At 43.0% G+C, this 13,010-nt stretch overlaps 1 protein-coding gene across 1 annotated transcript in view; it reads right to left on the bottom strand.

Moving 5' to 3' along the window:
* LOC126149995 (protein yellow-like) overlaps positions 1 to 13,010 on the bottom strand; it is a 180,919-nt gene that overhangs the window by 52,027 nt on the left and 115,882 nt on the right. Inside the window, exon 4 of the mRNA XM_049915845.1 lies at positions 6,850 to 7,108. Within this exon, the coding sequence (XP_049771802.1) occupies positions 6,850 to 7,108 (259 nt within the window). The remainder of the gene's footprint in view (positions 1 to 6,849; positions 7,109 to 13,010) is intronic.

The following is a 13,010-nucleotide window of genomic DNA, read 5'->3' as shown; positions in this document are numbered from 1 at the left end:
TTTAGGAGAAGGCCAGATATGCGCCTGCAACCACAGTGTCTGCAGCCCATACGCACTAGACCCATACGCACTGGCCCGAGGAGCGATTTCGTATGACAACAGGAGTTCTCTCGTAGCTATTCCACGCACCCTGACTGGAAATTTGTACATCAGTCTGGTGATTCGACCCGTTGTACTGCCATTCATGAACAGCATTCCAGGGTGTGTTTATCAACAGGATAACTCTCGTCCGCATACCACTGTTATAACCAAACATTCTCGACAGAGTGTCGACGTGCTGCTCTGGCATGCTCGATCGCCACGTCTGTCTCCAGTCGAGTACGTACGTATTGACCACGTCCAACAGGCATTGAGTTCCTTCCCACAAACTGTCATCTGGCACCTGTACATCAAGATGCATGCAATTTTGCATGCAATATTAATCACTTAAATGTGTTGTACAGACAAATTTATTCCCAAAATTTCATTGCTCTACATTAATTATTTCTTGGTGTTGTATTCTGTGTATTCCTAGTTAATTTTTTGCACTAAATAGGCAAAATGTTCCATCAACTCCATCTCTTGCGTGTCTGGAAAAGTAATATTACACGCTCATTCAATAAAGAACCGCAAAACGAATTGGAAGCGTAAAACAAATGTGAGTGCGCGTGGTGGATGTCAAAGGGCTCACAGGAGCATGTAGCAGTATGAGAACAGAATAGAATAGCTGGTCTCTGTGATATGAAATGTTTCACTGCAACTTCGGTATAAAAGCATCACAGAGAAAACGCAGTGACACAGCAGCATTTCATTTCCTCTTTATTCGGCGTGACGTGTTTCTTTACTTGGCTGTGATATCTCTAACTCCCGAATAAGACATTAACCACTGTACACAACGAAGAAATATTAAGTTCCTATTACGTATTTAGGCTAAGACAAAAACGGCATTAGCAGCAGAATTAGTCATTTCTTCTTTTGGCGATGAAAAAAGGATGTTGATACCGACTGAAGTGGTTTGAAAGCTACTTGAAAAATAATCAGAAGCGTTTTGTCTCCGGCAAAGAAAAAACGTCTTCGAAGCGTGTCCTCACAGGAGTGCCTCAGTGTCCAGCCCTGAGCGCACTGTTGTCTTCCTTGCAGTGAACGACATCACTTCGGTTCTGTCCTCCTGTCCACAGCTTTTCTTTGCGGACAACCGCCAGCTTGACTCAAGTGCCACACTTCAAGATGGCACCAGCGTCAAGATGAATGACGATCCGTCTTCAGTGTTCAGATGGACGCAAAACCTGGGACTTGAACTAAATGAGAAAAAGCTCTGAGTAATTTTAAAATACCATCGGAAATCATTTAGTTATGTATTCCACGAAAAATTACCTCCTGTCTCCGCGACGGCATCGCAATAGTGTATCAAGAAACAGTGAAGAACTTGGATGTAACTTTGAATGAGAACCTAAAATGGGCAGAAAATATTGTCAGCACATGCAAGAAGACGTCTGATGGCACCTATTCCATGAAGAAGTTTCGCAACATATTTTCACAGGACGTGAAACGTAAACTTATGCAGTCACTCATTGTACTGAACCTCCACTGCTGCGTTAACGCGATGTAATCCAGCACGGTGCGAGTTATGAAAACTCTAGACCTTTGGAACTAACCACGAAAACTTGTGTGAATTTCACCTGCAACATCAGTGTATTTCACCATATCAGTGCTTTATACGTCCAGTTAGGATAAAAATATTTGATCAGGCGAAAATTCGCTACTGAGGAACATATTTATACAATAAAAAATCCGCTTCAGTTGCCAGTAATTTCTTATTTATCGCACGACCGGTTTCGAAGTCTAAAGCCTCATCTTCAGGTCCCAACAAGTAATTATGGAAACATAAATGTGTGGCGGTCGGGCCAGTCCGTCGTTGGGGGATCACACCCATGTCAAACAAACAAATGGGAGCGTAGGACCAGCAACCACGGTGGCCGTTTGGACAGCAAGACATGGACTTCATCGGTGTCATGTGTGTGATCCCACATGAAGTACTGGCCCCACCGCCACCTAATAACGGTTTCATAATTACCTGGCGGAGCCTGAAGACGGAGCTTTAGGCTCTGCAACCGGTCTCGCAATAACTAAGACGTTACTGGCAACTGAAACGACTTTTTTACTATATAAAACAGAATAGCTGCCTACCACAAGCTATGTCTACTTCATAGATTTCTCAGTCTGCAGGCACCAAGGTACCTCACATCAGAGATCAAGTATTTGTCATGTCATTACAATCGAAACACATGGTCTCACACTTATCTAGTATCCTGACTGTGCCGAACCATAAATGGAAAACATTCGAAAATCACTCCTCTGCAGCTGCTGCTCTGCATTCCGTGCACAATGCAGTGTCCTGTTTTTTTTTTTTTTTTCCTTAAGAATAATATGAAGCGCTGCTTTGCCGCTTTGCCTTAGCCTCATGACGGTACCTCAAAAAGTAACGTATACAAGGTGTCCCGAAAAAAAAAGAAAAAGGAAAACACAACAAACTTTAGGGACAGGTACCTTGCACCAAAACAAGAACAAAATGTCTAGTAAACATGGGTCTAAAATGCATACCTTAACATTTGTGATTGCATGTTCAGTAGAAGACATGTGTTTCACACTAGCGAAGATGAACAAGTCCTCGTATCTCTTAAATCATGCATTTTAGGACCCCCTGTTTACAGAGTTTTTTTGTGGTTTAGTCCATACCAACTCTTCCCCAAATATGGTCAGCAAAGTCTTTGCAGTACAAGAGATCAGTTTCGTAGTATGGAAGATGAACAAGTACTCATAGCTCCTAAGGTATGCATTTAGACCCCATGTTTATCACTTTTTTTTCTTGTTTTGGTGTAAGGGATCTGTCCCTAAAGCTTTTAGGTGTTTCTGTGGGACACGCTGTAGCCCATGTTTCCCCTCTGCCAAACTGTAGAGTAAATGCTTGTTTCTCTTTTCATATGTCAGTCACGCCATTATCTTCACTACATGGTTTTTTTTTGTCACGTTCCTTATACTCTCCGTCTCTCACGCGTCCTTTGTTCTCGATTGCTGCTAACCCTCACTGTTTAAACCTTCGCGCCTGTAATTTGTCTTTAGCAGTGTAAGTGTCACAATCGAAAATACACTGCATTTTATTTTTCTGCACTAATTACGTCACAGTAATTTCCAAATGTTGGATTTAATACAATATCAGCTTATCATAATAAATGTAATGTGAAACATGTGTAGTCAGTCGTTACAGGGTTCCTTATGGCCCTAATCTTGCCACGTTGTACTGTCGCGTCCGTGTTACTTGCGGCAAGACTTGAGCAACAACGACCTGTGAGCTAGCTCCACCGTAAAATCTTGGGAAGTGAGAGGGACTAAGCCTTCTTCAGTTACTTAGGGCAGGTGAGTGGAACGGAGAGGGCTGTTATCTACTAGAAAGATTTCTGGATTTCGAACAGGTATTGTTGAAACAGTTCAACAATATCATATACGTGTACCTTATTGGGAGAGATGTCTCACAGTGGCTTTACATGTGTGGCTTTCATTCAAGAGACAGTTGCATTAAGGCAAAGTATTCCAGTTATTCTAACACTGTTGCTTACTAGCCTCCAGAAATGAGTACTGCTCCTTGACTCACTCTGTTTACTCACAGAGCATACACAGTTATATTGCGCTCTGTCGCCTTAATTGGAAATTTGTGGAAACGTCTTATTGGACCAAATTGCTAAGGTCATCGGTCCCTAGTCTTACACGCTACTTAATCTAACTTAAACTAATACGCTAAGGACAACACACACACCAAAGGCAGAGACAGGACTCGAACCTCCGTCGAGTGTGGGGGGAGCCGCGCGAACCGTGACAAGGCGCCTAAGACCGCTCGGCTACGCCGCGCGGCTCGTCTTAATTACGAGTGCTAAGCCACGACAGGCCGTCTTTACAGAAAGACACATACTAGCTCACTAGCAGAGACAAGAGGAGACTGCTCTTGTTCTTTTAACTACAGGTATTATGTGGCACAAGAGGCAAAGGCATCAAATATTTTTGTCGCTCTGCGTTTATATTATTGCAAGTCAGTTGCTCTCCAAAATGGAATACGGCCTTCCTCGCAGATTGCTTACTTATGCATAGCATTCAGCACCGCGACGTCCAGATTTCGCTGGTGAACTGCAAGGCGTCCATGTATGCCTTCCGCCTTCGACTGCTCCTTCACTGCGATGTTTAGCACACTGCTACTATCACACTACTGCTCATACAGCCCCTCATTTATAGTATCAGCTTAATGTTTGCAGGGTGTCATGTCAAATAGCTTCTACTTCCTCTTACTGCTTTCCTAATTTCTGGAAAATTCGAACCCCTGCTGGATTGATTTTCCAAATAAGTGTAACCTTGCTAGAGAATTTCCGTCTTTTATTTTCTGAACCATCCACTGTTATCTAGAGACGTTCACTGAAGAGCGAAAGAAATTGGTACGCCTGCCTAATATCGTGTAGGGCCCCCGCGAGCACGCAGAAGAGCCTCAACACGACGTGGCTTGGACTCGACTAATGTCTGAAGTAGTGCCGGAGGGAACTGACACCATAAATCCTGCAGGCCTGTCCATAAATCTGTAAAAGTACGAGGGGGTGGAGATCTCTTCTGAACAGCGAGTTTCAAGGCATCCCACATATGCTCAATAATGTTCACGTCTCGGGAGTTTGGTGGCCAGTGTGGGGAACTGTTTAAACTCAGAAAAGTGTTCCTGGAGCCACTCTGTAGCAATTATGGACTTGTGGAGTGTCGCACTGTCCTGCTGCAATTGCTTAAGTCCGTCGGAATGCACAATGGACATGAATGGATGCAGGTGATCAGACAGGATGCTTACGTACGTGTCACCTGTCAGAGTCGTATTTAGACGTATCAGGGGTCCCATACCACTCCAACTGCACACGCCCCACACCATTGCGAAGCATCCACCAGCTTGAAGAGTCCGCTGGTGACAGGCAGGGTCCGTGGATTCATGAGGATGTCTCCATACCCGTACATGTCTATCCGCTAGATGCAATTTGAAACGTGACTGTTGCGACCAGACAACATGTTTCCAATCATCACCAGTCCAATGTCGGTTTTGACGGACCTAGACGAGGCGTAAAGCTTTGTGCCGTGCAGTCATCAAGAGTACACGAGTGGAACTTCGGCTCCGAACGGTTCGGACCCTGACACTTATTGACGGGCCAGTGTTGAAATATGCAGCAATTAGCGGATGCGTTGCACTCCTGTCACATTCAACTATTCTCTTCAGTTGTCATTGGTCCCGTTCTTGGAGGATCTTTCTCTGGTCGCAACGATGTCGGAGATTTCATGTTTCACCGGATTCCTGATATTCACGGTAGACTTGTGAAATGGTGGTACAGGAAAATTCCCACTTCATCGCTGCCTCGGAGATGCTGTGACCAATCGCTTACGCGGCGACTATAACACCACGTTCAAACTCACTTAAATCTTGATAACCTGCCATTGTAGCAGCAGTAACCGCGCCAAACACTTGTTGCCGACCGCAGCGCCGTATTCTGTCTGTTTACATATCTTTGTATGCGAATACACATGCGTATACCAGTTTCGTTCGTGGTTCAGTGTATTGACGGAGCGTAGTGACCTTGCTGCAGCAGTTTCCCTTTTGCATGCTGACACCACTACGTTTGTTCACCTTATCTATTTGCTACTAATCCTTTTTAATATCCATCCATGGGGGATCTTCGTAACATCAGCAATGTCTCTTATATTTAATTTTATTGCAATCTTACAGAGGTAAACTACACTAAACTCCGTCCGAACAGGCCTTGGAAGGCCCAACGGTACCGACCGGCCGCCGTGTCATCCTCAGACCACAGGTGTCACTGGATGTGGATATGGAGGGACATGTGGTCAGCACACAGCTCTCCCGGGCGTATGTCAGTTTACGAGACCGGAGCCGTTCTCAATGCATAGCATTCAGCACCGCGACGTCCAGATTTCGCTGGTGAACTGCAAGGCGTCCATGTATGCCTTCCGACTTCGACTGCTCCTTCACTGCGATGTTTAGCACACTGCTGCTATCACACTACTGATATGATCCTGGCAGGGTCGCCATATGAAACGTCCCCTTAGAACAATAATACAGGACTGTCCTTAAACTGAAACACAATATTTTTAGCGCAACGCAATCTGACTTTCGAAAATCCCTACAAAAGAATGGCCCTGACTAACATTAATCTATACCTTTCACAAATCACTTACCACACAAAAATCTTCATTACTCGAACTACTGCAATACAGTGAGCGCCACTACTGCCAGCTAAATAAAAGATTCAAACTACGGAAGGCACTAACTACTGATAGGCATAGTTAGCAAATGACAGATTTTAATAGAGAACAAACAATGTATTTACCTTAATAATCATCAAAAGTCATAATATATACAGCAGTTCATGACATCCATTTTTACAAATTTCAAAACTCCGCCATCTCTCTCCCCACATCCACCACTGCTGGCGGCTCACCTCCAACTGCGCAACACTATGCGCTGTTCACATCCAGCTGCCCAACACTACAATGGCAGACAACAATGTAAACTAGGCACAGACTGCACACAGCACAGCCAGTGATTTTCATACAGAGCGCTATGTAACGTTGCCAATAAGAAAACATAAACAGTCTACTTACATAGCCTACTTACATCGTTACCACATAAGACTACCTGAATTATTCGAGGTTAACAGCTTAAGAGACTCAGTTTGTAAACAAGTGAACAGTGACGGCGATAAGCTGCAGTGCAGGCACATCGCCTGCGACGCGCCTTTACCTTACGAGGTGTTTTTCTGGTTTGTTATTTTGGAGCCTTACCTGTTGCCGAGTGCGCGGGCGAGAGCGACAGGCCGAAGACGCCGTCGGTCCACCGGAAGGAGACGCCGTGCAGCTGGTAGCGGGCGGCCAGCGGGTCCGGGTAGAAGTAGGGGTGCGACACCGACCAGGAGCGCCGCTCGCGCAGGCTGAACACGATCACCGAGAAGCCCCACACGTCCGTGGCGTACGCGAACGCGTCATCGCACTGCCCGTCCCGCACGTCCGACACGATGTTGGACAGCAGCGAGCCCTCCTTGTACTGCACACAGCACCGGCGGGCATTCCTCAGTTTACTCGTATCTACTGTTCTCCATTACACACAGTGGTCAGTGACTGTCTGAGAAGCTTGCCGGGGCGTCGCTGGGTGGGTTGTGCCGAGATAAAATTCGATACGTTGCGCCGTTTCCGAGTAATTAGGATTGAAGTTAGCTAACAGGGCCGTTCCTCGCCTAAATGAAAGGGGCCCGTCAGATACAGTTCGTGTCAGATGTTCTAATAGCGTAGGTTCTGTGGTTCCCAACAGGGTCCGCGAGCTATGTCAGAGGGGTCCGCAAGATGCTATTAGAATAAAAAAAATATATCAAGTATATTTCGTTTGATAACAGATTTTTTGTTTCGGTCGCTTCTGATGGAGTACTCTGTTGTAACTGTATTTTTTCAAACAAATAATGCCTTGAATTAGTGTTTTGTTATTTTTCACACACGTCCACTCAATGCAATCTCAAGTGTAGTACACTTGAAAGACCAATACACACAGTTTTAATTTTTTCCTTTCATTTTCAATTCATACTCAATTTTTATTTTTTAAAGGAGTTTGTTATACTAAACACCCAGATTTGAAGACAAATATTTTGAGAAATAATAAAAAATGTAACAATAACAATGCTGCCTAAATTGAAAAAGTTTTAACCTCAATATTTTTTCAATAAGGAATATGTCAATGTTTTTCCTAAGTACCAAAAATAGAAAACGTATAAAAAGACTCTTAATTTGGCTTTTTAGGTACTTGATACTGTGATATGAGAAGGTACCAATCATGCTCGATGAGGAGGGGCCATCGAGAAAATTTTGTTGGGAACCCCTGGCGTAGATGATAGCGTACGAGACTGCTCAGCCTTTGGCTCGGGTTCAATCCTTGATAACGTCCGATGTACAATTTTTGTGTCACCCTCTTGGTCGGTTTTAGGAAAACAAACGAAGAACTCGTTTGGCGACACTGCCTCTGGCGGACCGCTTCAATTCGCGCTTGCAGCGGCCTGGTTGGCTAACTTCAATGCTAAACAACTCGGAAACGGTGCAACATACCTAATTTTTTTTTCCTTGACAATTATTTCTAAGCACAATTTACCCTGCAATACTCTGACAAGCTTCTCAGACTGTTTCTGACCACATTGTACGAGGTGTGACAATAAAGTAACGAGACTGATTTTCTTTGCAAGATGTGGCAACCCTGAAGGCTTGTGTAGGTACAATATCTTTGACCTTGGTCTATATTTTCCTTCTAGTCCAAGCGGCACATCGATGCAACTGCTCAGTCGTGAGTTGTGCTGTAATAAGTTAAGTTTGTGTCCTTTGTCACAGAAATGGAACCGCATAATACTGCGCAACGGTATGCCATTTCTTTTTGCGTTAAATTGGGTGAAAACGCGATGACAACTTACGGTAAGCTTCATAAGGCTTTTGGAGAGGAGGTTATGTCGAGAGCTCAAGTTTTTCGTTGGCATAAAATGTTTAGTGAAGGCAGAACGAATGTTGAAGAAGAAGATCTTAGTGGACGACCATCAGCCTCACGGACGGATGTCAACTTGGCCAGGGTGCGTGAACTCGTACGATCTGATCGAAGACTATCCGTGAAAATGATTGCAGAAGAACTGAACAGCAATCGAGAAACGGTTCTCCAACTAACAACTGAAGATCTGCATCACGATAATGCGCCATCCCATACGCTCTGTCAGTACAGCAATTTTTAACCTCAAAACAAATTTCAGTACTACCACAGCCACCTTATTCACCAGATATCGCTCCGTGCGACTTTTTTCTATTTCCAAGAGTCAAAATGGCGGTCAAGAGACACCATTTTCAAACAACACAAGATGTACAAAAAGCTGCGACGAGAGTCTTGGAGGATATTACAGAAGATGAGTTCTAGAAATGTTTCCATCAATGGCAGGAACACTGGAAAAAGTATGTGCAATCAGAAGGGAACTACTTTGAAGGAGACAACGCTAAACTTGACTAAAACGGTAAGCAACATTTTTTTTCACATTAGTCTCATTACTTTATTGTCGCACCTCGTATAGATTGTTGCTGCTGTGACTAGAATTAACCGTATCTTCACACACATCGTGTTAAAGCTTTATATACATGTGAATACTGTTATTTCCTCTATTTTCAACTTACGACCTCAGCAACTCAATAAATTTTGAGGTCAAGGGAACATTAACTGAGATGGCAATCGAATGCTGCCCTTTAAATGTAAACAATAACGTATTTTTCGTCATAATTCCTGTTTAGTCAATGGATTTCGCCCGACGGTTCTCTGTTGCACGGGCACCATTCCTTTGCAATTTACGAAAAAAAAGACGCCAATGCACTACTGCTTTAAGCTCTTCATTGAACTACAAACATTTTACAACCATAGATTAATTTACTACGATAGATGGAATTCGGAGGATGACAAATCTAATGAAGACAGACTGCAGGCGTGCCAAAAATTTGCGCTTCAAGCCCCTCAGTGTTCCTAGGCAGCTGCATTTTCCTTATGAAAGATAATTTTCCTTCTCAGATCCAGGAATTGATTCATGACTTAAATCCAGAAGGTCTAGAATACTTACGTATTATACCTCAGTTGCTGTTTTTTTTTTGTGTAAACTGATAGACAAAGAAATCTTTTTGGTACCCAGGAAACTCTAGTCATAAGCTTTCCGAAAGATGAAAGAATGGAAGAAAGTATCCAAAAAGGCGTCGAATGACTCGAAAGATTTGTTGTTGTTGTTGTTGTGGTCTTCAGTCCTGAGACTGGTTTGATGCAGCTCTCCATGCTACTCTATCCTGTGCAAGCTTCTTCATCTCCCAGTATCTACTGCAACCTACATCCTTCTGAATCTGCTTAGTGTATTCATCTCTTGGTCTCCCTCTACGATTTTTACCCTCCACACTGCCCTCCAATGCTAAATTTGTGATCCCTTGATGCTTCAAAAAATGTCCTACCAACCGATCCCTTCTTCTAGTCAAGTTGTGCCACAAAATTCTCTTCTCCCCAATCCTATTCAATACCTCCTCATTAGTTACGTGATCTACCCAAGATTTAGGTTTCTAGAAATCAGTAAGCCCTAAAATTTTGTGACTAATAAAAGTCGTCTGTCGAAACGACATTCTGGATTTTTTGAATTTCCTTAGTAAGCCATCTGAAAACGTCTCAAACCTCAAGCTTCCCATACCTGATCTGCCGTTTATCACGCTCTCCTGCAAATGATGCCTGGCAAGTGGCCCTTTGCACCTCAGCAGAGTTTGGATGATTAGGAAAGAACTGCTGACAAGTTAAAACCGTATGGCGGACCGCCATTCATACTCAAATGATTAGTTGGTGAGAGCAGTCTCATCCAAAGCCGAAGCTCCAGGTTCGATTCCAAATCCGATTCACATCGTCAGCTTACCAGAAGTTTCACTGGATAGTGTACTCCGCTTGTGATACAACTGGCCTGATGCACTCATTAATTTCACACAAATGACAAGTTATATCTGTGTTCTTGCACCCGTCGACTGTCAGAAAATAAGCATGCAACAGCGTTTATGTACTTTCGTCCTGGCAACAAATATTTTTGTTGGAAGTTACCATAAAATTATATTCAATATTTAACAAGTAGAAATTTTGCGATACGAAAACTTGTTGTCAAAATTAGATAAAAACCATTTATTACAACTACATAAATTGTTTTTGACACGCGTTATTTAACTGTTTCAAAATTATATACTTTATATTTACCCAAGGGAAATTTCGGGCAATGTTGCTAGCGTGTATTGAAAAAGTAGATCTAAGTGGGTTTGTTTTGAGTTAATAGGTTTTGTGAGGGACAGCTGGGTTAACGAATTTGCAGAAGTGAAAACTTGGCGTTGTTATATATTCATACACCTTTATTATAGTACGAATTTTTAATAGAGTATGTAAGGGATCACATTTGGGAACAATTTTATTTATTTATGTAGATATCAATAACGAGTAAAATTTATTGTGCTTTGTAACACGTCCAAGATCATTAAAATTATGAAAAATCATCAATTTAACTTGACACATATTCATTAGCTAGGAACTTTCCATCACTATGCAATGTCCATACACTCACATCGGGAGCGACAATGTGCAGTTAGATACGAGATATTGCTAAACAAATTACATTATCCATTAGATTTGTGTGGACGGTGTTGTTAACTAAAATGGAAAAAATTTTGGCGCCATTAAGTTTTTACTTCCATTTCTATGCATGGCGATGGGTAACCATAATCAGGTGAATTCTACCTTTACATTGCTGTTGTTAGTAGCAAGCATAGGCGATTTGTTACCGTTCCATGTGCGGTGGTCGAGAGGTTAGGTTGCAAGTTGCACTGTTAATAATGAAATGAATTAGTTACACCAGTTATAGATGATAATTAAATGGACACCAAAGCTGCAATCAGGCGTTCATAGCGTTGATATACTTCATTGGGGAGATGTAGAAAATGTGTGCCCCGATCGGGACTCGAACCCGGGATCTCCTGCTTACATGGCACACGTTCTATCCATCTTTTTTTTTTTTTTGCATTTTGTTCGTTATTGATCGTTGTGTTTGGTCGTTGCGGGCGTCGTAAGACATCCTGTTCAAGTTCGGTGGTTGATCCTTCCACTCAGTTTTTTTATTACAGAGGCCAACCGGCTCTCTGACCGAACACGCTGAGCTACCGTGCCGGCTTTCCACCTGAGCCACCGAGGGCACAGAGAAGAGTGCGCCTGCAGGGACTTATTGCTTGCACGCTCCCGGTGAGACGCACATTCAGTCATACATAGCTAAAATATGGCTTCCCGGCCATTGACATTCTTGTGGGAACGCACACGCTATGCCCGAAATCATACGGGACTTGGTAGATTAATCTGCCACGAGTAATGAGTATGATGGGCAAACATCTACTAGGCGCACTACGAATGTAGTGGTGTGGACATGTTGGGAATGTGGGTCTCACGGGGACCGTGCAAGGGATACGACCGTGCAGGCGCACTCTCCTCTGTGCCCTCGGTGGCTCAGATGAATAGACCGTCTGTCATGTAAGCAGGAGATCCCGGCTTCGAGTCCGGGTCGGGGCACACATTGTCAACATGTCTGCAATTAAGTATATCAACGCGTGGTTGCACCTAGGATGTCCATTTAATTATCATTTCATTCTAGCAAAGCTGCATGGTTATCTACGGTAACTGTTCTTTCGGGAACAGATACTACTGTCATACATAGTTATAGATGAGACGTGGGAAATAGTTTTAAGTGCTTACGGTGCATAAGGAACAATATGTGTGCTGTATTATGATGCCGAAAGTCGCACTTGCTTCTTTCCGTGTGCGTCATACAATGTGTCTTTGCAGCAGAAAAAGTATATTTTTTCGCCAAAATTGTTGTTCCAAGTCATGCAATGTTTACACAGTTCGCTTTAAAATTGTTAAAAAATTATAACTCCTTAGCTCACAAGCACGCACGACGCAGCGTCAGTGACATATAATTAAAAGCATGCACACATATTGTTCTCCTTGCACATAAGTTTATTTTATGTCTTTAAATAGCATGTCATTTGTAAGTGGTGTAGCTTATTCATTTTATTACTGGTAGTTCAAGTTGCAGCCTAACCTCTTGGTCGTCTCACATGCTACTGAAAGAAATCACCTGCGTTTGCCACTAGAAACGACTGTGTAAAATATGCCTCCCACCTGATGATGATGGTTAACTGTGGAAACATGAGGTGGTTGAAGTAAAAGTTTTTGTTACTGACGCAAAGTTATATATTTTTTTCATTCAAAATGGTTCAAATGGCTCTAAGCACTATGGGACTTAACAGCTGAGGTGATAAGTCCCCTAGACTTAGAACTACTTAAACCTAACTAACCTAAGAATATCACACACATCAATGCCCGAGGCAGTATT

Source organism: Schistocerca cancellata, chromosome 2 (genome assembly GCF_023864275.1).
Source record: "Schistocerca cancellata isolate TAMUIC-IGC-003103 chromosome 2, iqSchCanc2.1, whole genome shotgun sequence".
NCBI classification, from domain to species: Eukaryota; Metazoa; Arthropoda; class Insecta; order Orthoptera; family Acrididae; genus Schistocerca; species Schistocerca cancellata.
This window is presented reverse-complemented; position numbering and strand designations above follow the sequence as displayed.